The sequence below is a fragment of the Neopelma chrysocephalum genome, unplaced genomic scaffold (genome assembly GCF_003984885.1).
Source record: "Neopelma chrysocephalum unplaced genomic scaffold, ASM398488v2 Primary Assembly neopelma1_82, whole genome shotgun sequence".
NCBI classification, from domain to species: Eukaryota; Metazoa; Chordata; class Aves; order Passeriformes; family Pipridae; genus Neopelma; species Neopelma chrysocephalum.
The window spans coordinates 2,387,844-2,408,881 of NW_020897744.1; the positions used below are offsets into that span (position 1 = coordinate 2,387,844).

The 21,038-nt window shown below is 58.3% G+C and overlaps 1 protein-coding gene across 3 annotated transcripts in view; it reads left to right on the forward strand.

Moving 5' to 3' along the window:
- The window catches only part of SMG6 (SMG6, nonsense mediated mRNA decay factor), a 109,803-nt gene extending 89,063 nt beyond the window's left edge, over positions 1-20,740 (forward strand). For 2 of the 3 annotated variants that reach the window (XM_027690740.1, XM_027690743.1), the window contains exons 14-19: positions 2,754-2,930; positions 5,821-5,970; positions 13,044-13,197; positions 16,503-16,714; positions 16,973-17,054; positions 18,599-20,740. In XM_027690740.1, the coding sequence (XP_027546541.1) occupies positions 2,754-2,930; positions 5,821-5,970; positions 13,044-13,197; positions 16,503-16,714; positions 16,973-17,054; positions 18,599-18,729 (906 nt within the window). In that variant the 3' untranslated portion in view covers positions 18,730-20,740. The remainder of the gene's footprint in view (positions 1-2,753; positions 2,931-5,820; positions 5,971-13,043; positions 13,198-16,502; positions 16,715-16,972; positions 17,055-18,598) is intronic. The other variant, XM_027690742.1, reaches the window with a different exon arrangement.
- The last annotated feature ends 298 nt before the right edge of the window (positions 20,741-21,038 follow it).

Consider the following 21,038-nt stretch of genomic DNA (forward strand, 5'->3'; position numbering starts at 1 on the left):
CGGGTTTCCACTCCGAAACAGGAAGTTTCTGACAAAAGCGGGTTGCTCTGCGACACGCAAGGTCCTGCTCCGCCGTTCGAGAGAGACCTGGGTGCCAGTCACAGGTCACTTCTTTCCCAGCACTGCCGAGGCTGGGCTGCCCCACAGCGGGGCCAGCCTGGCTGCCGGCAGCCCCAGGCTGCTCCTCGAGCTGGGCTGCACGTGACAGGGATGTGCAGAGCATTTGCTCCTTCCCTGTTTTTCATTCATGTGGGCTGGAAAAATGTGTTCATGAGACGAGTTGCTGTGGCATTATGTCATGGGCCTTCGTTTGGGCTCTGTTCTCCCCAGCAGATGAGCTGGATTTAAGCATGTGCTGTGCTGGCTTGGCAGGAAATCTGGTGTTTCCTACTGGTTTCTTCTTCGGGGGAGGAAGGAGTGATCCCACCTGCCCTTGTCCCAAGCCCCAGCCATGGGTGAAGGGAGCTCTTCTGCACTATACCTGGTCATTCCCAATCCAGGAGGCTCAGATTTAAGCCTTTGCTGTGCAGTGATGGCTGTGCTGCAGCTGTGTCAGCACCCAGCCCCTCCTGAAAACCTCATGGGTCCTACACTGGATGCAATGGCTTTTATTTCTAGAGGTGTCCTGGGAAATCCCTCAGGAATGGTGTCAGGATGGGGCACCTATCTCTTCTCCACCTAGACAGGCAGTTCCTGCATCCCTTTTCCCAGTGCTGCTGCTGTTGGCTACATCCTGGCACCCCACAGCACGTGGCTGGTGGTGGTGGGCACTCTGCTCACCCAGCAGCCTGGGCACAAGGGAACTGCAGATACCCAGATTGGAAAATCCCTGGGCTGAAGTCACCCCATGTGAGTCAGGCTGGGTCTCCATGGCATTAGCCCATCGACTGGGGGTGAAACTGGTGGTGAGGTTTCCACCACTTCCCTTGGGGCTGCTGCAGCCCAGAGCTCTCACATTGTTTCCCATGACAGGCATTCCCATTTTGCTCTTGTTCTCTTTCCTTCTGACTTTCCTTTGCACACAATCATTCCTGAAGGAGAGCCAGGAGGATGGGAATGTTCCTGTGGTGACACTTGCAGGGATTGCTCCTGGCTGGATGTCACAAGCAGCAAAGAGCTGTCCTGGGACAGATGGTCCCCAGAAGCCCAAACTACTTCCAGGGCTCCTGGGCCAGTGTCACTTTGTTCGTGCTCACCTTGGTCCCACAGGACACATTTTTTAGGAGCAGAATCAATGGTTATGGGTCCTTTGCTCCCCTAAATATTAACTCTTGTGATCAGCCTGCTCATACCACCTTTCTGCAGCAGCAACTGCCTCCACAGAGAGGAAGGGGATTCTCTTCCCCCTCTGCCTGTCTGTCTAGGTACAGGGGGGACACAGGATCCCAGGGGGGATCAAATGGGGGCAACCCCAGCTGTGGGCCTACGAGGGTGCCTCGCTCTGGCAGTAGCTGGGGTAGGAGGTTGGAGGTCAGAGGAGGGTCAGGTTTTTGACACGCACTACAGCGACACGGTGGTTAAAATTAGCCCGCAGAGAGGAAACTGGCAGCTCTGTGGAAGAGCAGAAGTTTCCTCTCACAGCAGCCTGGTGCAGTGGGGCTGATGCCGCTGCCAGCCCTTGCTCACTGTGGCACAGCCCCTCCAGGGCACAGCGTGGTGACGAGCCGGTGTGCGGTGACACTGGGGTGTGTGGCGTTGGCATCACACCGTGTGTGTCCCTGGGTGTGAGGCACCTGGTTGAGTCACCTGTATGGGGTCTGACCCTCTCCCCAGCTTCAGAATCCCGGTCGTGGGAGCCTGCAGGGACCCTTTTGGGATGGGGGCCTGTGAGGCTCTATATGAGCAGAGCACAACCAGGGTGGTTTGTGGGGGACAGGAGAAGCTTGGGTGTCAATGTGGACTTTGTGTCCGTAGCGTGTAGCACTTTTAGTCCTGTTTGCTGACTTTCTCCCTATAAATCTGCAGCTCCTGGGAGTGACACCGGTCAGCAGGAAGCACCAGGGGAGAGCTGTGCAGGTGCAGAGCCCTGCTGCAAGGGGACAAAGGCTGAGCCGAGGCCAGCCCTGACGGAGGTGCCGGCAGAGGCTGTGCCGCGCGGGATGGGGCTGTGGAGGCACCAGGCTCCCATGCTCTGGAAACTCCATTTGAGAGCCTCATAAATTGGATAATTACCCAAGCTATTGAGTTTCCTTCTGGCCAGATCCGTCCCAGCCTCCCTGACAGGGCTCCCCAGTGGGTCTGTGAGATGGGCCCATGGGATGGGGTCGGGCTGGAGGCAAGGAGCTTTTCTTAAATGCCCTCACCCACCCGTTCTTACACCTGCATCCCTCCCCAGCTTTTGGGGGGGAATCTGGTGATGGAGCCAAAATGAAAAGTAGGGACAAGCCACATCATTGATCTCTCATGGTTCAGCAGTTCTTTCCCCATTTGGAGCTAGGCAGGGGACTGGCTGACCCCTGGCAGTCCTGCAGCCCTGGGGTGCACAGAGGAGGCAGGATAGAATACGGATTGGTGCTGGGTGTTCTCACTTTGCCTGCCTCCCTTTCCCTGGGGACAGTGGGCTGCAAGGCAAAGCAAACCCCTTCCATCCCTCTTTAGAAGAGGGGCACCCCGCACATCCCTGCAGTGCTGCCTCCATCCCACTGGGCCTTTTATCCCCGAACATTTCCCCCTGGTCGTTACTCATCCACTCCCCTTTGCACTGACTTTGTTTTCCTTTCTCTCTCCCCAACCCCCTCGTCCTCACCCCGTAGGTTATTGCAGCCGACTGCAAGAGGGTCACAGTTCTGAAGTATTTCCTGGAAGCCCTTTGTGGACAAGAAGAGCCTTTGCTGGCATTCAAGGGTGGAAAATATGTGTCAGTGGCACCCGTCCCAGACGCCATGGGAAAGGAAATGGGAAGCCAAGAGGGAAAACAACTGGAAGATCAGGTACCGTGCGGGAAGAGCGCGCCTCGGTGAAGGAAGAATCACCCCTGTGGGGCCCAGCCTGTGCCTGCCCTGCAGCTCCCGCTATTTATAGCTGGCGTAGCTGTGTGTGCATTTTATGGGGGGAGGCGGGGGGGCAAATGGTGCACAGCCCTTGTCTCCCGAGTGTGCTTCACTCGTGCCCTTTCCTGCCAGTCCAGCCCGCCTGCCTCTATCTAGCACGCTGCTATGAGTTCCAGATGCTGCTTTTTCATACCCAGAGCGGGGGGGAGCTTTAATAACGTGCAGCACCGAGGCCCCGGGAGAGGAGGTGGGCGAGGGGGTGTCAGGGTTCAGCTTCAGGATCAAGTTTATAGCCGTGGAGCTCGTTGCAGCGGAGGCCTGAGCTCCAGCCTCCAGCACACGTACAGGAAGAGCTGACATTGGCGCCCCGTCCCTCCCCTGCCTCTCACATCCTGATGTGATTAAGGAATTCAGCTCTTGTTTTTCTGCCCTTGCTTGTTCCTGTAGGCCTTGCTTCACTCCAGGCTCCGTGTGTGTGTTTAAGGGCCCTGCCAGCCGCTCTGCAGGTTGACTCTTTTCTTCTGTTTAATCTTGCAGTTGGAAAGGCCAGGGAAACAGGAGAGAGGGGCAGAGGCGTTGGGAACGGGAAGCTGGGTGGCCCGCGCTGCCCAGGCTCACTCTGGCTCCCCTCCCTGTGCCGAGGCCAGGCTCTCAGAGCCAGAGGGGTATCACCCCCTACGGGGACAGCACCTTGTCTCTGTCCCATGGCTCTGTGTGCCCCAGGGAGCTGACAGCTGGAGGAGCCCAGAGCAAGATTGTGCTCAGCACCCTCTTTGTCCCAGCATCCAGCTCCAGCTGAGCAGGGACAGATTTTAGGTGATTTGTTTTTGCACTGAGGGTCAGAGCAAGTCCCCATACAGCAAGAGATGTCTCTGTAAAGGTGAGAGACCTGGACCTTTGTCCTCTTCTGGAGAAGGTGCTGGAGGTTTTCAAGCTGACTTATGGGATATGGGAGGATCTTCAGGTTCTACCCAATGTCGTGGCAGGGATGGTCCTGTTCTCGGGTCAGTCCCTCCAATTCCTGCTGTGAACAAGCACAGTGTGAGGGTAGCTCCCTCCTGCCCTGTCCCCACAGACTCTTCTCAGCTGTGGGAACCTCTCCCTGAGCTCATTGTGCAACCCTGGAGCTTCCTCCTTTGGCTTCTGATCTCAAGGGAGCTTCCAGCTCTCCAGTGTGACACCACCATGCTGGGCAAGCGGGTCCCGACCCACCGCAGCAGATCTGGCAGACGCTTTTCCCCCAGGCCCTTCTGCAACACTCTCCCTCTGGCAGCATCCCCCCATCCCCTGTCGTCCAGGCTGTCCCAGCAGAGGGAAGTGAGCCTGAGGGCTCCATCTTCCTCCTTCCCATGCCTAAAAAGTCACAGGGAGAGAAGAGGAGGTGGTTCTGTGGCCAGGTGGGTGTGCGGTCCTGGTGAAATGATTGAGTGCGCGACTGTGCAGTGCTGGGGTTGTTCTAAATTAAGACCACGGGTCCCTCCTGCTGCCACATGTCATGACAGCCTGCACAGGGCAGGGAGTGTAACCATGCTCTTATCCCTTTATGCAGGATCTGTCCCCTCCTGCAGCCCTCTAAGGACTCAGAGCAGGTCTTTCTGCCCAGGTGCCACTTGGGAACTCTTCCCAGCCCCATCACAGCCCTTGGCTTTTGTGCAGGGAAGGGGAGATGGGCAGTGGCAGGGCTTGGGAAGGACTGTGGTCACTGCAGTGGGCAGCAAGGGGGCCTGGGCGAGACAAGGGGTGGCTGTCAGCAGGAGTGGCAGAGTTGGGCTCCTGGGCAGCACATGTGGGACACGTGTTGAGGAACAGGGACTTGTGGGCTCCCCTTCAGACCTGAAGTCACTGGGGAGACAAAGCTGCAGCAGAACTTGGTTGTGACTGATCCCCAATTAGACACCAGCCACCACCTCCCACCCTCCTGTGTCCCAGAGATTTGGGTACATGAAGCAAGGACAGTGTGGCCTTCACCTGGAGAGGGAACAGTGTGGCTCCTTCTGGGGTCTTCAGTTTAGGCAGTGTAGGCATCCTGGGAAGGGCCTACAGAACTCCTGGTGGGAAGCCCCAGGGAAGGGTCTCTAGGAGAGGGAGAAGATGCAACATGGTCTAGAAGTGCTTATGTGGGCAGGAGGTTGGAGAACCTTGAGTTCATATCGAACTTAAAGTCACGATTCAGCATCTCCTTCTGAAACATCTGTTCCAAGCCAGATAGAAGTTTTGTGGTGGGTGCAGGAATCTTTATGACCTGTACTGAAATGAAAACAGAGAAGACCAAGAGGCTCTTTTCTCTCCTGGGTTCATGTATTTGAGTTTCCTGTCAAGATGACCAGCCTGTGTTCCCAGCCTGGGATGAGGCAGCAGGGTTAGAGCAGCCTCGTACAGCCTCATAGAGCAGCATTTGCTCCAAGGGATGTGTCATCTAAACAGCCAGGCAAAGCAGAGAGACAGGGAAATACCATGGTTTCACAGAACTGAAGGCTGTAAAACATCAGTGACTCACCCAAGGCTGTGGGAAGAGTTTTCCAAGGTGAGGAAGAGGGTGTGATTTTAGAACAGAGTGTTAAAGCTGGGCTGCCCCTGCCCTGCCTGGTCGCTGCCTTTCCTGCCCCGTTACCTCCTGTCTCACCTTGTCATTTCCTGGATGTTTACTATTAATTGGCTTCTTTTGGATGTTTAGAAATAGTCAGTCACCCATCAGCAAGGGGTGATGGACCATGCCTGACAGGGATTTGTCTGCTGGAAGAAGGAGAGCAGAACGAGAATGATCCGTGCCACCACCATCCCTTACAATGACTTCTCTCCTGTTTTGCTCTCTTTCTGCATTTCCTGGAAGAAGGAGGATGATGTGAGGATTGAGGCATTTGAAGATGATTCAGAGACTGAAGGCAGTGGAGGAGAGATGGACATCAAGGAGCTCAGAGCCAAAAAGCAAGCCCTGGCCAGGAAAGTTGCTGAGCAGCAACGCCGTCAAGACAAGATTCAGGTAGGATGGGCTGATCCCACCCTGCTGTGCTGATGGTGCACAGCCGTTATCCTGCCATGCTTCAGCAGCCTCTTGGGATGTCCTGTAGCACCTTTACCTCCCTGAGTGTAGGTGCCCTGTGCTGTCTCTGTGAAACCCAGCAGCAAGATCAGCTTTGGCCCTCTGGAAGGGCCAAATCGGGGTTGCTGTCCTCACCCTGGGTAAGATCTGCTGTCTCAGCCCTGAGGTGAATGTTCTGGGGACTCCTGGGACCCTCTTGAAGGCAGACACAGCTTCCCTACAGAGCTGTCAACACACCCAGGAGCCCTGGCAGAGCTGTAGTGCTGTGTGTGCCAGGCAGTGAGCTGTCCCCCCACCCAGGGCAGAGGCTCCATGGTTCAGTGAGAAATCAGCTTTCCTGTGTAGCGGGGCACAGGCAGACAGGGAGAGGGTGGGACGAGAACGGCAGAGTTCATGCAGGAGCCAGCGGCGGAAAAATAGTCTGTGAACGGCTGCTGCAGCCAGAACGTTGCCATCGTTATGGGGACAAACAGACGGGATACAGGTGATCCTGGCCTGGCCCTGGCCTGATCTGAGCATGTTTCCCAGTGGGAGCTGGTGAAGTAAACTGGTTGGACTGGGAGCAGACCCCTGGCAATGCACCCTGTTGCTTTAAGAGCAATCCCACATGCATGGCTGTTGGCTGCCTCCTTGCTCACAACCCCTCTTCCTCCAGCCTCGCAGCCCAGATGAAGATTTCTCAGCAGAGGAAAAATTCTCCCTGGCTCCCCTCCCCCTCACCTCCGCCCTCTCTAATGCCCAGGGCCCTTCACTTCCATAATTCTTCATTTTCCAGCCTTGAACGTAAGCCAGACACATCTGTCTGGCCATATGCGTGAACTCTGCAGTGTGTGCCGAGGTGGTTGTAAAACAGGGCTGCTGAAGGCCCTACTGGGAGAGCCTGCACATGTGTACCCTCCGGCTACTGGCGCCGGGCCCAGAACCACTGCGCTTCGCTTTTCCAAACCCACCCCAACCTTTTCAGATTTTGCCTTTTTTCTTTTTTTTTTTTTTTGTTTGAATTTGGAGCAATTCATATCAAGGCGAAGGTAGAAGTTGTGCCGGGAGGGAGGGGCCCGCCCCCGCAAGCGAGTCCATTATTGTTGGCAGGTACCTGAGTCACGTTAATACAAGGAGGAAGAAAGCAGCAGCGAACGAGTGAGAGATTGGAGAGATGGGCTGTAAATTAAAGCGGCCTGAAGCCTTCCAGCCTCCCAGGGTTGTTAAGCGGGAGGTGTAAGTAAATTCCCCACTTCCCACTGCCTTGTACAGACACAGCAAACAGGAACTGCACATGTTCAGGGAGGGCAGCATGCAGCAGATCCCGGCCCCGGCGACCAGCGCAGCTGCAGCAGGGCCCCCCGGGATGGCCGCTGCCCATTCTGCGGGGAGAGTGGGGGCTGCCTGATGTTGTCAGGGGCTTTCTCCCCACGGCGTGCTCCTCCCTTCCTCCCCGGCCGTGCTGGGGCCGATGCTCGCAGGCAGAGAGAGGTCAAAATGAGGGTGTGGGCAGCTTCAGGGGCTGCACAGCTGAGAACTGAGGTGCAGTTGGAGTCTGACGGCGCGGGGCGGAGGAGAAGTCCTTAGGGCTTCAGTAAAGTCATCCAGTCCATAGCTGGCTGGGAATGGCCTAGAGCAGAACATGTGTGCTTGCCCCAGTCCTCTCCCTGCCCTGGTACTGACCACGCAGCTGGAGGAGCGGAGGAGCTCGGGTGGAAAATGCTGCCGGCAGAGGCCAGGTTGGAGCCAGCTCAGCATCCACCCCCTCCACTTTCCCTCTTAGCCTTAACCTTTCTGCTCTTCCCAAGAGATTTTGTGTTTCATGGGACTTGAGGACCTTCTGCCTTCCCTGTTACAGCCTCTCATTCACTGCCCACCTAGGGAGCATCAGGTGCTCTCCGAGTCCCACTTTCATTATCCTGGGGACAAGCACAGATGAATCCGAGTCCAGCAGATGTGGCCCCTGCCTCAGCACACTTGAGAGCCTCAACTCCCCACGCACGGCCTTGTGACTGTGCCTGCACAGCAGTGGGGGCTCAGATCCAAGTGCTGTGGCTGCCCTCTGTAGAATCTGTGATGGTGTGTGCAGGGACCCAGGGTGCAGGGCAAAGCTTTCATCTCTTGGCCATCTGGTTTCTTTCTGTGCCCAAGGGGAGTGTGGTGTCAGGGTCTCACCTGGGACGTGCAGAGTTGTGCTTCTCATGGGTAAAGTCACTGCCTTCTCCCCAGCAGGTTTTCCTGCACTGTCCCTGCCTTTGCCCTGCTCCCCGCCTCTGGCAGCCCAGCTGTGCTGCTGGTGGAGATCACACACCCAACACTGTTCCAGTTCGCTGTTGCTGCAGGACAGCCCTGTGGCCTCTCACTGCAGCCCCCATGCTGGGGTCACATTCATACCTCAAGGGGAATTTGGACTTCACTGAGCTCCTTTAGTCCCTGTCCTTTCTGGGTGTGTGCAGGACTGTGGCTCAGGCTGCTGGGGAGCACAGGTCCAGGCAGGGTACATGACAAACAGGGTGACCCTTGGCCAGCACCAGCTGTAGAGGGAACAGGAGAGCTCAGCTCTGTTCCCCTACATGACCTTGGTCTGCAAAATCATTACTCTGAGAGGGAAAGACAGGCCAGAGCAGGGTAAGGTCTCTTGTGTCCCTGGGCAGCCCTTTGCTGCCTGGCCCTGGGTGATGGGTTGGATGCTGCTCCCTGGCTCCACTGCCAGCCTGTCTCTGCTCTCACAACATACCCAGACTGGGATAGAGTTGGTGACAGCTGGTAGCAACAGAGGTGCACTGGGACAAGGTGAAAGACCAGCCAAATCCCTGGGTGCTGCCCAGGTATCTGGAAGGAGAAGAGGCCGGGCAGGCAGGTACACAAGAGGAGGTGGCAGCAACGCTGCTGGGGCAGGCAGCGTTCTCAGTCAGGGCTGTCCCCAGCCCGTGCCAGGTCGTGCCCTGCTCTCCCAGCCACCCCTGCTGCTTGGCCAGGCCCTTGGTCCATGCTGTTCAGCGTCCCCTGTCCTTTGTGCCGCCGCTGTGCGCTGGGAGCGGTCGAGTTTCCTGACCGGTTGAAAACATCCCACCTGAAACATAACAGGCTCTTCCTCTGGATGCTGCTATTGTTTTGCTCAGCATTACAGAAGCAGCTTAACCGGGGCAGCCAATTATGACATGTCTTCCCAAAATAGCCGCTCTCCTGTCCCTTCTGAGCCCACGGAACGGCTGCCCCCTTAAGATGCAGCCGCTCCTTTGTGGCGGTAGTGTGAGTAAGTGGCTAAATATAGCTGGTGTCCCATTCACGCTCTCCTCGGCGCGCAGGAACAATGCCGCGGGCGCACACGCGCCAACACGCACCTGCCTGGGAGCGGGTGCCTGCTGGCTGCGGAAGGCGCACACCCACCCACGGCGGCTCCGCCACGGCGGCGGCCCCGGTGAGCTACCAGGCACAGGGCACGTTTACTCCTGAGGAAGACGCTGGAGGACGAGCCTTGGGAGGAGGAAGCCCTCGAGCGGAGGCTAGAGAGGCATTGTTCTCGGCCCTGGAAAATCCGCCTCCGATCCCCGCGGAGCGCGAGGGGATGGAAGGGGCAGCGGCGCCGGGTTTCCCCACGGTGGGAGAGCAGGTCGTGGCGGGAGAGGCGGTGGCAGGATGGTGATGGCCCATAAGTCCAGGCAGAGCAGCGTGACCCCAGGTGACCTGTCCCAAAGGCAGCAGGGCACTTGTCTCTGCCAAGCTTTGGCTCCAGGCCTTTCCACCATCCTGGCACTATGGGCAGAGGAGCTCTGGGGTCTGTGTGTGGAGCCTCAGGGATCCATGTGGAGATCCCTTCCTATTCTGTGCTAGTGGTGGAGACCCACGGGTTAACCCCTCTCTCTCTGCATGAAGTTCCTCTTGGTGGCCTGGCTTTTGGGGGTCCTGCCCCCTGTCCACGCTGGAAGCTCTCACCCAGGCATCGCCTTCCGGGGAATCCCCCAGGTGATTCCAGCTGATGGATGAGCTGGGAATTTGGGACTGTGTGTGCAGGAGTGTCTGATCTCAGTGCTGCCACCAGCTGGGGCAGCCGAGGGAGCCACCTCCGGCTCCGGCCCAGCTCCTGGGAGAAGCCCCCATGGCTGGAGCAGCAGGATGGGCAGGGGGCTGCAGGTGGGAGAATCGCTGAGGCCACAGGGTGTGAGTGCAGGAGGCGAGGTGGGGGGGAGCTGTCAGCCCAAGGAGAGAGCACAAAGCCTCCAGCCTCAGAGGTCCCCTGCCACGTCCAGCACTGTGGGGTCACCCTGCCACCGAGCCGGGCGGTGTTTTTAACTCAAATAAGCCAAGGCTAAAATCTGGCAGTCCAAAAACACTTGGCCAGGGTGAGGCTGTACCTCCGCTGTTCCATCTGCCCCACACTCCCCAGGGTTGTCTCCAGACTCCACCTCCCAGCAGGACACACAGACCAGCATCTCCCTGTCCTCGGATCAGGGAAACTGAGGCACAGTGGGACTGGCAGCCTGTTTTTGGCAGCAGCAGCAGCACAGAAGCCAGGCCCCAGACGTGGGCATCTCGATCTGCATCCCCATGCTCCCCTTCCTCCCCACGGGACCGTGCCCCACAGGCCAGCAGAAGGGTTAAGGCAGAACTCGCCTCCCCAGTTCTCCACACATGGGCTCCCTTTCATCTCTGGCGTGGGGCCAGCCAGCGTCCGCATGAATCACAGGCCACTCCTCTCTCCCCCAAGCCCCTTGGCCAGAGGCTTCTGCAGCCTTTTACTCACACAAACAAAAATAAATCTCGCTGCCGGCCTCTGAACTCTGCAAAGGCGAGTTTCCCTCTGGCTCCCCGAGCGGCCCGGAGCTGTGCGCGGGGACTTGGCACGCTCCCCGCCGACCTCGCTCTTTCACTCCCGGCGCATCCTGTGTCCTTCTCTCACCGGGCGGCCCGGCGAGCGGAATGGGACGTGACGGCCGGCACAGGCGTTGCTGGCGGCTGCCAGGAATCGCCCGGGTACGGCCCGTGAGAGCCACCGGGGCAAATGCCACACACGAGGGTACTGCCCCTCCCCACCATCACCCCCTCGCCCCCGGTCGCAGGGGTAGGTGAGAGTCCGCTCATGCTCCTGAGGTCACCTGCACGGACTGGGGCAAGTCACGGGGTCAGGAGCTGTATTGGGGTGCAGGCGGGGATCCCCTCCTGCCAGCAGCCCTTGTTACATGGGACTGTTGCAGTTCATTGGAGACTGTGTGGTTTCACCCACCTCTTCCTGCAACTTTGGGGCCATTGACGTCTTTGGTCACCTCACAAGGGACATGCCGCTCTCTGGTTTCTGCGTTGGCTGATGGGGCTCTTCGCTGTCTCCCCATAGCAGGGGTAGCAGGGTCTGGTGCCTCCCAGGGGTGAGCGTCTCCTCCCACACCCCAAAACCCTGTGGAGACACCCCACCTCCTGCTCTCCTCATGGTGAGGCAGCAGCAGCACTGTGCTGGAGTTGACTCCAGCTGGTCCCTGGCTGTAGCTCTTTCTGTGCCACTGGTGAGTGCCAACACCTCTCTGGGTGAAGGCAGAGCAGGGATGGCATCCAGCACATGGCTGGTGCAGAGTATCAGTGTAGGGACACTGGTGTGTCCCTTGTGTGATGGGGAGGGCATGTCCTCAGACTGGCATGCAGTAGGCAGGGCCTGGCATTCTTCCCGCTCTGCCTGTCAGCCCTCAGGGTCTGTGGGAGCCATGTCCCCAGGACTAGCACTGCCAGAAGGAGGGTGGGAGGCACGTGGTGGGGTTCTGTTTGCTGCCTTGCCTGGAGACACTTGTGGGAGGTGGCAGCATCAAGCTGCCTTGATTTAAAGCCAGATGACAACACTTGGAAATGAATTAAAAACCACTTCTTTCCATGGCCACTGCTGGCCCGTGCAGCTCATCGTTCCAGGGCGCCTCCGAGGCTTTGGCATGACTGAGGGAGGGTTGGGATCCTCACTGTGGGCAGGGGGAGCTCCCCATAACATTGGGCAGAACAGGGTCGGTGGCCCTCACATGTCCCTGAGGCGCATCTGGGGGTGTGAGCCCGGTCTCAGAAGGGTTTGCATGGTGGATGTGTTCCACAGCAGCACTGCTGTGCTCCTTGGGTGACCGGTTCCTATTAGAGGCAACAAACATCAGTGAGTCCAGGGAAGCTATTTTTAAGTAGAGGAAGCACTAGAATAGCATCCTGAGTTTTTTAATCCTGTGACTTACTAAAGAGCCCGAGTCCTTCGAGAGCCTCGAAAGTCAAACGTGAGCTCTGGGGTCCCATTCTGGCAGCTGGCATTGTCCAGAGGTCCAGGTGCAGCCCTGGAAGGCGGGCAGGGAGCCCCAGCAGACCCCCTCCCTGTGAGTGTGAGCACCTTTGGTTTCAGTGGGTGCAAAGGGCTCAACCAAGCAGAGCACTGTGAGTTTTCAGGGCTGGAATCCACCTGGTTTCCCACCTGGATGGCAACGGAAAAGGCAAGGCATGTGCAGGAGGTGGTAGGACAGTGAGGGAGATACTCAGCCAAGGATCCCCACCCCACAGACCTCTGGCTGCCTGCTCGGGGTCCCTGTGTTAGCATGCTGTTGGCAGGACTTATGTGTCCCAAACTGGTTTGTTTTGGCTGTTGTCGCCTTGAGCTGTTTTCTCTGTGGAGCCCCAGAACTCCCATCCTCCCATCCCCTTTTCTCCCTGCTGGTCTCTGTCAAGGTCAGTCTCTTGGCACTCGTGCAGATGGTCCTGGCAACTGCCAGTCCCAAAAATGGGACAGTTCCCAAAACCCCTCCATTTTCAAGGCTGGTCCCAGTTCTTCCCAGAGCCTGGGCAGGGCTGTTTTCCTAGAACAAGTGCTCTCTCGGAGGTTTTTGCCATCCTGCTGTGTACTGTGGCCCTGCCCACAGAAAACCCTGTGTTTGGGGTGTGCAGGTGGGATGGATGCAGCCTCCTCCCAGTCTCCTTCACATGGATGTGTGCGTGTCAGCCAGGCTTATCTTCTGCTCTCAGGGTTCACAGGTCGTGGGGCTGACATCCTCCTTCCTCACCATCTTTCCTTCCTTCTCCTCCAGGCCGTGCTGAAAGACCAGAGTCAAATGAGGCAGATGGAGCTGGAGATCAGACCTGTTTTCCTGGTCCCAGACACCAATGGTTTCATCGACCACCTCAGCAGCTTGATCACACTGCTGGACTGCAGGAAGTTCATCCTGGTGGTGCCCCTGATTGGTGAGTAGGCCAGTGCTGTGGTGGGGGCTTCCCCTCTCTTCTGGCACGGTCTGCCCCTCCATTCTGTCTCCCTCTCTCAATGCCCCACGTGCCCACAGTGCCTGTGTGGTCTGGAGCTGGTCGGCTCATGCCGTGGGACTGGACTTCATCCTGCCCTGTCTCATCCCAGTCGTTGTTGGCATTCCTTCAGCCCCAGTCATCCTTCTCCCTTCCTGCCAGCCTTCTGCCCACAGCACTGAGCAAACTCCTCTCCTCCTGGTGTTTTTTGGGGTGCCAGGGGGCTGGGAGAAGCAGATGGGTGTTAAATGGGATTTGGAGGGAATTTTGAAGGGAGCAAGGAGGAGGGAATTGTTAAACAATCAGAACAGATAGCTTATCCTAGCTGAGCTGGGGCTTAGGCAGCCTGAGCAAATGGCCGGCCTGTGTCCCAGTGTCTCGGAGCTGCTCAAGCCCAGCCCTTCTTTTTATCCTTATAAAGCTCGCAGTAAAACAGCAAGCTGGTTCCCGTTATTGGTAAACACTCACCCTGGCAGATAACGGCTGTGCTGCTGGGTGGTCTCCCAGGGTGGCGGGAGGATTTGGTTAGATGCCTTTGCTCTGATTGTTTGATCACGCTCCGGGCTGGAGGTAGTGTTCCTCCGGCCAATGTCACTCCGGCGCCTGGCACATCCCGGTGCCAGCCCGGCACTCAGAGGATCCCCGAGGACAGCAGGAAAGGCCAGGGCAGGAGTGGGGCTGAGCCTCACAGAGCCCACAAGCTGCCCCATCCCATCCACAGCCCTGGGAGGCTGAGGTTCAACTGTGTCCCATGGGCATCTCCAGCGCCCAGGCAGTGAGGTGCACTCCTTCTGGCCTGCTGCACGCAGGGGTGCTGCCCTCCAAGCTTCCTTCTCAACTCCTGACGTCCAGCAAACATCTCTGCCTGCCCCAGAGCCAATGTCCAGCTGCCTCCCTTCCCCACAGGGTGAGCAGCCCGGATCAGAAGGGATTCCTGGGGCTGAGGATGGGACCCCTGGGTGAGAGGAGCAGGGTTGGATGCCTGCCCAGCTCAGCACAGGAGCTGCCAGGGAGCTCCATGGCTTGGCACTGCAGTGCCAGGGCTTTGTGTGGAAGCAGAGGGAAGGCAGTCGGCAGCACCTGCAGAGCCTGGGCAGCCCTGGGGGCTGTGGAGCATGTTAACACCTGAGAGAGCTGAGACCTGCCCTGGAGCCACAGCCCTGCCTCCCAGTGCACTCCTGTGGTTGCCATGAGGCTTCTCCATCAATCTCCAGCCAGGGGCAGCAGGAGAGCTGAAAACTCTGGTCCTGTCCCTGTCCAAGATGCTGCTGCCTTCAACCTGCAAAAGGAGCCTGGCCTGCCCTACCAGAGGCAGGATTGAGCACCTTCAGTGCTCTCCTGTCCTGCTACCTCCTTGCATGGCCTAACATAGTAGGGACAGAGTGACTTATCTCCCATTGCTGCCACCTCCCCAGAGCACCCCGAACACACAGACTCCCTTTCCACACCGGGTGTTGGTCACATTTCCCCTTATTCCCCAGGAAAGCCATCAGTGTGGGCAGGAGGAAGCCATCCCCTGGGGTGAGCCAGGGGCCCATGGCTGCTGGAGACAGAGACCTTGGTGCCATGTCCCATCACCGGGCTGGAGATAGGCACAGTGCCCTTCCCCTGGTATTCCTCCCTGCTCTTCCCGGGGATGCAGCAAGGGGTTAAGCACTCAGCTTCTCGTTGGGTTTGTTTCTCTTGCTCTTTAACCTGCTCTGTGCTCCTTGAGCCTGACCCCGCCATGGAGAAGCCAGGCCTGGTGCAGAAGCACAAACAAGCCTCCCCTTTGAAGCCTGTTTAGCTTGGAAGCAGGAAGGCGGATTTCGGGAGGGAATACCAGCTTTTCCTGTTTGATGTTCCGTTCTTGCACGGCTCCCCCCACCCCGGGCCCAGCCGTGCATTGTGTGGAAATGGCAGCATCAGGTCGGTAGCAAGAAGAGTCTCCAGCCAGGGAAGAGCAAAGCAACTCCATGCAGATTTAATTGGAATACCCAGACAGTGAGTGCCAGTCTCACCATGGAACAGAGCGATCACGCAGGCTCCCCGGGCAGTGATTCACAGCACTGGGGAGAGGCCTCAGACCCCGAGCTCTCTCCCCGAACCCCCCAAGGAATGCATAGTTCCCACTTGAACTCAGGACTTGGCTCCAAGCTCGGAAACAATCTTCAGAAATGAAGCCATGGCTAAAACACACACACTGTGCGCGCAGAGGCTCCGCCGCGCACACGTGCACACCAGCTCTCTCGCGCGCACGGCTTCGTGCACACGCAGCCCAGCGCACGATCACAGGCAGGGACACTTGTTTGCACATCTGGATGCACGTTTGTGTGCCCAGCCTCACCACTGGCAGCAAGGCTGGGCACACAAGGGTGCATCCAGATGTGTGCATGAGCATTGTTGCTGGCACACACATGCTCGCTCCACAGCAAAGCTGCTCTTCCAGCAGCCCCAGCACCCGAGGGTCGGTCCCTCCTGGAGCCCTGAGGTCCCTTGGGCTTAGGGGGCTGGAGCAGCTGGAGTTCCTGCCTGCTTGGCAGCAGTACAAGAGGTTCCAGTTAAGGTGAACAGGCTGGGAATCCACCTGGATTCCAAGCTCATCTCGAGTCAGGACAGATGCACAAAGCCAGATGGGTGAGGTGTTGAAAGGAGCGTGTTCCCTGCCAGGAGCATGGAATGGTGGCTTCAGGTGGGAAAACAGGGCTGGAATTTGTGTGGGAAATAGTGCCAGGGTGGGAACTGCCTGCTTCCTGTTCCCATGTGCAGCCCTGCAGCAGCAGGGCAGAAGTTTTCCATGTGGGACAGTGCAGAGCCAGGCAGTGCCACGCGGGCAGGAGGCAGGGTGCCACCAGCCGTCGCTGTGCACAGAGGTGGAGGAGCAGGATGCAGGAGTTCAGGGTTTCCTGACACCCACAGGCACGGACATGCCGTTGATCATGATGCAGGAGCGTGGGGTGGGGGGCACAGCAACGCTCCCCAGCGTTTCATGGAGCAGAACCAGTTGCCCTTACCAGTTACACTGCGGGGGCGAGGTGCCTGTGCTCTCAGGGCCAAGCCAGGTGACCCACAGAGGTGGAAGGCAGCAAAGCTTTTCCAGACCCACAGCCAAGTCCAGGAGCACAGGGACGCTGCGGCAGCTGAACCCAGATTTCCTGAGCCAGCTCCCAGTGCCCCGGCCCCGAGGCCTTGGCAACTTGCATGCTCCAGCAGCAGGTCATGGGAGCACCTTGTCCCATGGTAACTGTACCTCCTCTTCCTGTCTGAAGTGATAAACGAGCTGGATGGCCTGGCCAAGGGCCCAGAGATGGAGCACCGGGCTGCGGGCTATGCCCGCCAAGTGCAGGAGAGAGCCAGGAAGTCCATCGAGTTCCTGGAGGAGCGATTTGAGAGCAGGGACAACTGCCTGAGGGCTCTGACCAGCAGAGGCAACGAACTGGAGTCCATCTCCTTCCGCAGTGAAGACACCACTGGCCAACAGGTAAGGGGCATCCTGGACACTGAGTTATTTGCCACCACCTCCTTGGCTAAAATCAGAGACCCTGGGGTCCAGGAGCTCTGGGCAGGAGGTACCTCTGTCCCCCTCTTTGCATGTGGCTGAGCTCTTGTTTCAGGTCAGAGTGGCCCTGCTCTCTGCTGAGCTGTGTTGGGGTGTCTAAGGTGGTGATAGGGGTGCAGTCAGGGTGGTGGGGGTGCAGGGTTTTCCCTGACAAGGGTAATGCTGCCCTTTTTTTTCCAGGGAAACAATGATGACCTGATTCTCTCCTGCTGCCTCCACTATTGCAATGACAAGGCCAAGGATTTCATGCCCTCCAACAAAGGTAGAATATCCTCACATCCTCTTTGTCCCTTCTCTGTTGCATTCCACAGACTCTTCCAGTTTCTCTTTCATGACTCTTGGATTTGTTCTCTCCTGCATTTTGCCTCTTTCAACACCAAGGTGCCACCTCCTGCCTCTGGTCAGCCCAAGGCTGTGGCCCTCCCACCTCATTGCCAAATGTGCACCTCACAGCACTTTGGGGATGCCCCAGCCTGTGACAAACCCACCATAAATGTCCACAGAGCCATTTTTGTGGTGACAAAGGGCCAGAAAGTGCCTCCTCCCCACACCCCCGATGCCTTCTGTCCAGGGCTCTTTTCCCTCCTAATTCCTGGTTGGCATCGGCCACGTGTGCTGGGACCAGACAGCCCCCAGGCTGTTGCCAGGGCGGCGGGGATGGGAAACGCATCAGCAGCTGCCCAAGAAATCAACCCGCATTTGTCAGTGCGAATTCTTAGCAGCTTAACTTGTCAGATTCACAGAGAAACCGTCACCAAATGTTTATGTGCAAATGATGCTGAATTTTGAAATCATGTGGATTATGGGGAATGGGGCCTGACAAGCTGACAGCCTCTGGTTTGTAACAAGGAGGCGCATCACCAGCACGGAGCAGAGGATGTTTATTGTTACACATTTCTTAAAGTGTCCGCACAAAACCTCCCAATCCCGCTTTCAGCAGCCCTCAGTCCCCAGCCTGCCTTCCCTCGGATCCCCCAGTCCCCTTCCTCTTGGCACGGGCCAGCCAGGTGCTGGCCCCACCATCCTCAACCCCAACACTGTGACCGTAGCCCGCATTCCTGGCCACCCTCCCCTTCCCCTCGTCCTGCCGCTCCCTGCGCAGCCAATCTGGGCCCATGTTGGGCTCCCATAAACTCTGTTTTTTCCATTCCCGTCCTGGCTCGGAGGCACTGTGTTTCCTGTGCTCATAGGAACAGTACTCTGGTCACAGGACCCAGCTGCTTACACATACCCCATATGCTTCCCCTGCCTCGCACACACGTAAGCGTGGCTCCCACATCCCCACCCGGCACGTTGCGTGCGGGGCAGCTCATCCATATGGGGGCAAGATCCCTTAGGATATTTCTCAGGCATCAACTCTCTCTGGCTGTCTGAGCCCCATCCAGAAACGCCTCGGTGTCAGTGGCGACTCCAAAAAAGCTCCACAAAAAATAAGGGGTGGCTTTAGATCTTATAATGAGATCAACAGAATAATAGCACCAGCTTCCTGCTGGAACCAGGGTCGCGGGCTGTCTTCCTGGCCTGGGTCAAGCAGGGACCTCCTCTTCCCAGCCTGTGGCCGGTCCACCACCCCGCGTGGGCAGTGGGCAGCAGACAGAGATCACAAATCATCCCTGGAGCAGCACGGTGGGGGGAGCAGACAGCATTTGGGATGAAGGGCAGTCTCTGAGCCACGCCAGGAAGCCTTGGCAGGGGGCAGGGAGCTCTTAGCAAGGAGGGTGGGGGGACACACCGTGGGATGGGTGCAAGGGCTGAAGCAGAGCAGGCAGGTCTGCACTTCACACTCTCTCTCTGTCCTCGTTGCAGACGATCCCATCCGTTTGCTCAGGGAAGTGGTTTTGCTGACGGACGACCGGAACCTGCGAGTCAAAGCGCTGACCCGCAACGTGCCGGTGCGGGACATCCCCACCTTTCTCAAGTGGGCCCAGGAGGGCTGAGGGGGCCGAGCGGGGCCGACGGCCCCTGAGCGAGTCACGCAGCCTGTTACGGTGGGAGCCCGGCTTCAGCGGCGGCCTCGCCGCGCCGCCACCGCCGCCAGCCCACCACGAACAATAAACGCCACGTCTTCAACCCACCCCAGAATGGCCGTGCTGCGAAGGGCCCCCCGAGGGCAGACCAGCTGGGAAGGTCATTGCTGTGGATGGTTCACGTGGAGGCTGGGCCATTGAGGGTCCCGCCAGCCTTTGGGCAGTGCCAGCGCGGAGCCGGCAAGCCCCGCTGGCGAGGGAAGCTTTGGGTGAGCCCCGTGCTGGATCGCCAGCCTTTTGCTTGGTTTGCTTGGGTGCAGAGAGTTCGAGTCACGCATTGGTGGCTCTTTGGGTTAGTAGGCTGCGTAGGGCAGAGATTGGGGACACACCGGCACAGACTTTGGGATTGCTTAGTCTAGCCTGTGCCCCTTGGAGAGGCCGTGGACTTCAAGGGCAGGTTCCCTCCTGCCCCAGCCTGTTTGTCCTGCGTGGCCCAGACAGCCCCAGGCCTCCAGCCCCTTCCCCACCTTGTGCCACCCCACGCAGGGGTGCTGCTTGCAGAGGGGCTTGTCCTCTCCCTCGTGCAGGATTTGCTTGTTGAGTTTCATTTCTTCAGTGTAGGTTAGTTTTCAGGTGTGTGCCCTGCCTGCTTTGCTGGGGAAGGCTTTGAACACCCCCAGTCTCCCACAGCTGCTTTGTTCTGATCTCCTGCCCACCCCAGCCGTTACCTGCCCCTTCCCTTCTCCCCCAAACCCCTTAGTCCCACCCTGCTACCTTTCGGCACGCTTTTGACCTAAGACGCAATGTGAAGCTAACAAAATTCTGCAAGGGCCTCAGGGCCAGCTGTCCCACAAGTTCTGTGTCTCCTCACATTGCCACAGGCTCCCCTTCCATGTGGGATCCAGCTTCTGCCCATGGCTGCAGGGCTGGGCAGAGCTAGAGAGAGCCGGGGCAGCACTCAGCCCCTCGTTACTTGCCCAGCTGAGAGGATCCCCTTCCAAGATGCCCCATGGATGGAGCCGTTGCCTTGTCCCTGGGTCATTCCGCACTGGGATCTGGGGTTCGGGTGCTGCTAAGCCCGCCACACCCCATGTTGTCCCATCACCAAGTGTCCCATCCCCAGTGACACACCAGATACAGAAGCTAAGAGGGAGCATTAACTCCTGAACTGGAGCCCCTGGAGCTCTGTCAAGTCCCAGTCCCATGAGCCGAGGGTGGGAGCGACCCCAAGGCCGTCCCCAGTCCCTGCTGGGGCGCCGCGGCCGTGGGAGGGAAGCGTCAAAGGTGGCAGAGGAAGCAGCAGGATGGAGCCCAGTGTTTTTCCTTTCCTGCGTGGGTGGCTCAAGCCCGGTGTCTGCATCAGGAAGCCCAATTACCCCTGTGCCAGCTGCCCAACCTCACAGCGAGGGCCAGCACCGGGGTCGGAGTCTCGGCAGCATGATGGAGTTGTGCTGGGTAACCTGTGCCAGAGGAGTGCCCCAGCCTCAGGGCACCAGGCAGAGGGTCTGTGCTGCAGGGCAGAGCCTGAACCACAGAGACTTTGGGGTGCCCACGGCTGCTGTAGGGCACACGGAGCCAAGGTGGGCCCACCCAGAGCCATGGCACACACAGCACCCATGTCCCAGTTCTATGCCCGCAGCTGTCAGCATGGCAGAGACTTTGCCTTCTCCTCCACGCTGGTTGTGTTTCAGTGTTTGTTTTCTAATGGTGCTGCCCCAGCACTGCTTTCCAAGGCCCTTCCCAAGGCACCACCAGTTTGGAAGGCCCTGCCAGACACTGATTCCTTTCACTGTGTCATGGGTTCAGCCGTGGGACAGTCTTGGTGCCACCAGACCAAGCTGGCACAACAGCGAGCGGAGCCCATGCCTGGGGTCACCCCTGCCAGGCTCCTCAGAGCCCGTGTCTTGGGGCAGCATCCGTTTTCGGGCTATTTTGTTAAGTTGGTTTTAATAATTTCTATTAATAAAGACGTGTCTGTGCAGCCTGCTGTGTCATTTGCTGTTGGCGGGCGAGTTGCTGCTGAAGTTGGGGCGGGGGCCACCAGAAAGGGATGGCAGTGGGACACATTCCTGCTTGCAAGGACAACAACAGCTCTGTCCCACCTGCGGCTGCTGCTGCCCCCCAGCTGAGGGGCTCTGAGCAAACCAGATGCACAACAAAGCCCCTCAGGTCACCCACAGACCCCCTGGGGTCACCTCTCAGCCCTGCTCAGCACCAGCCCTGCACCAGGCAGGCCTCCCCCCAGAGAAGGACGTGAGGTCACGCATGTTAATGTCACT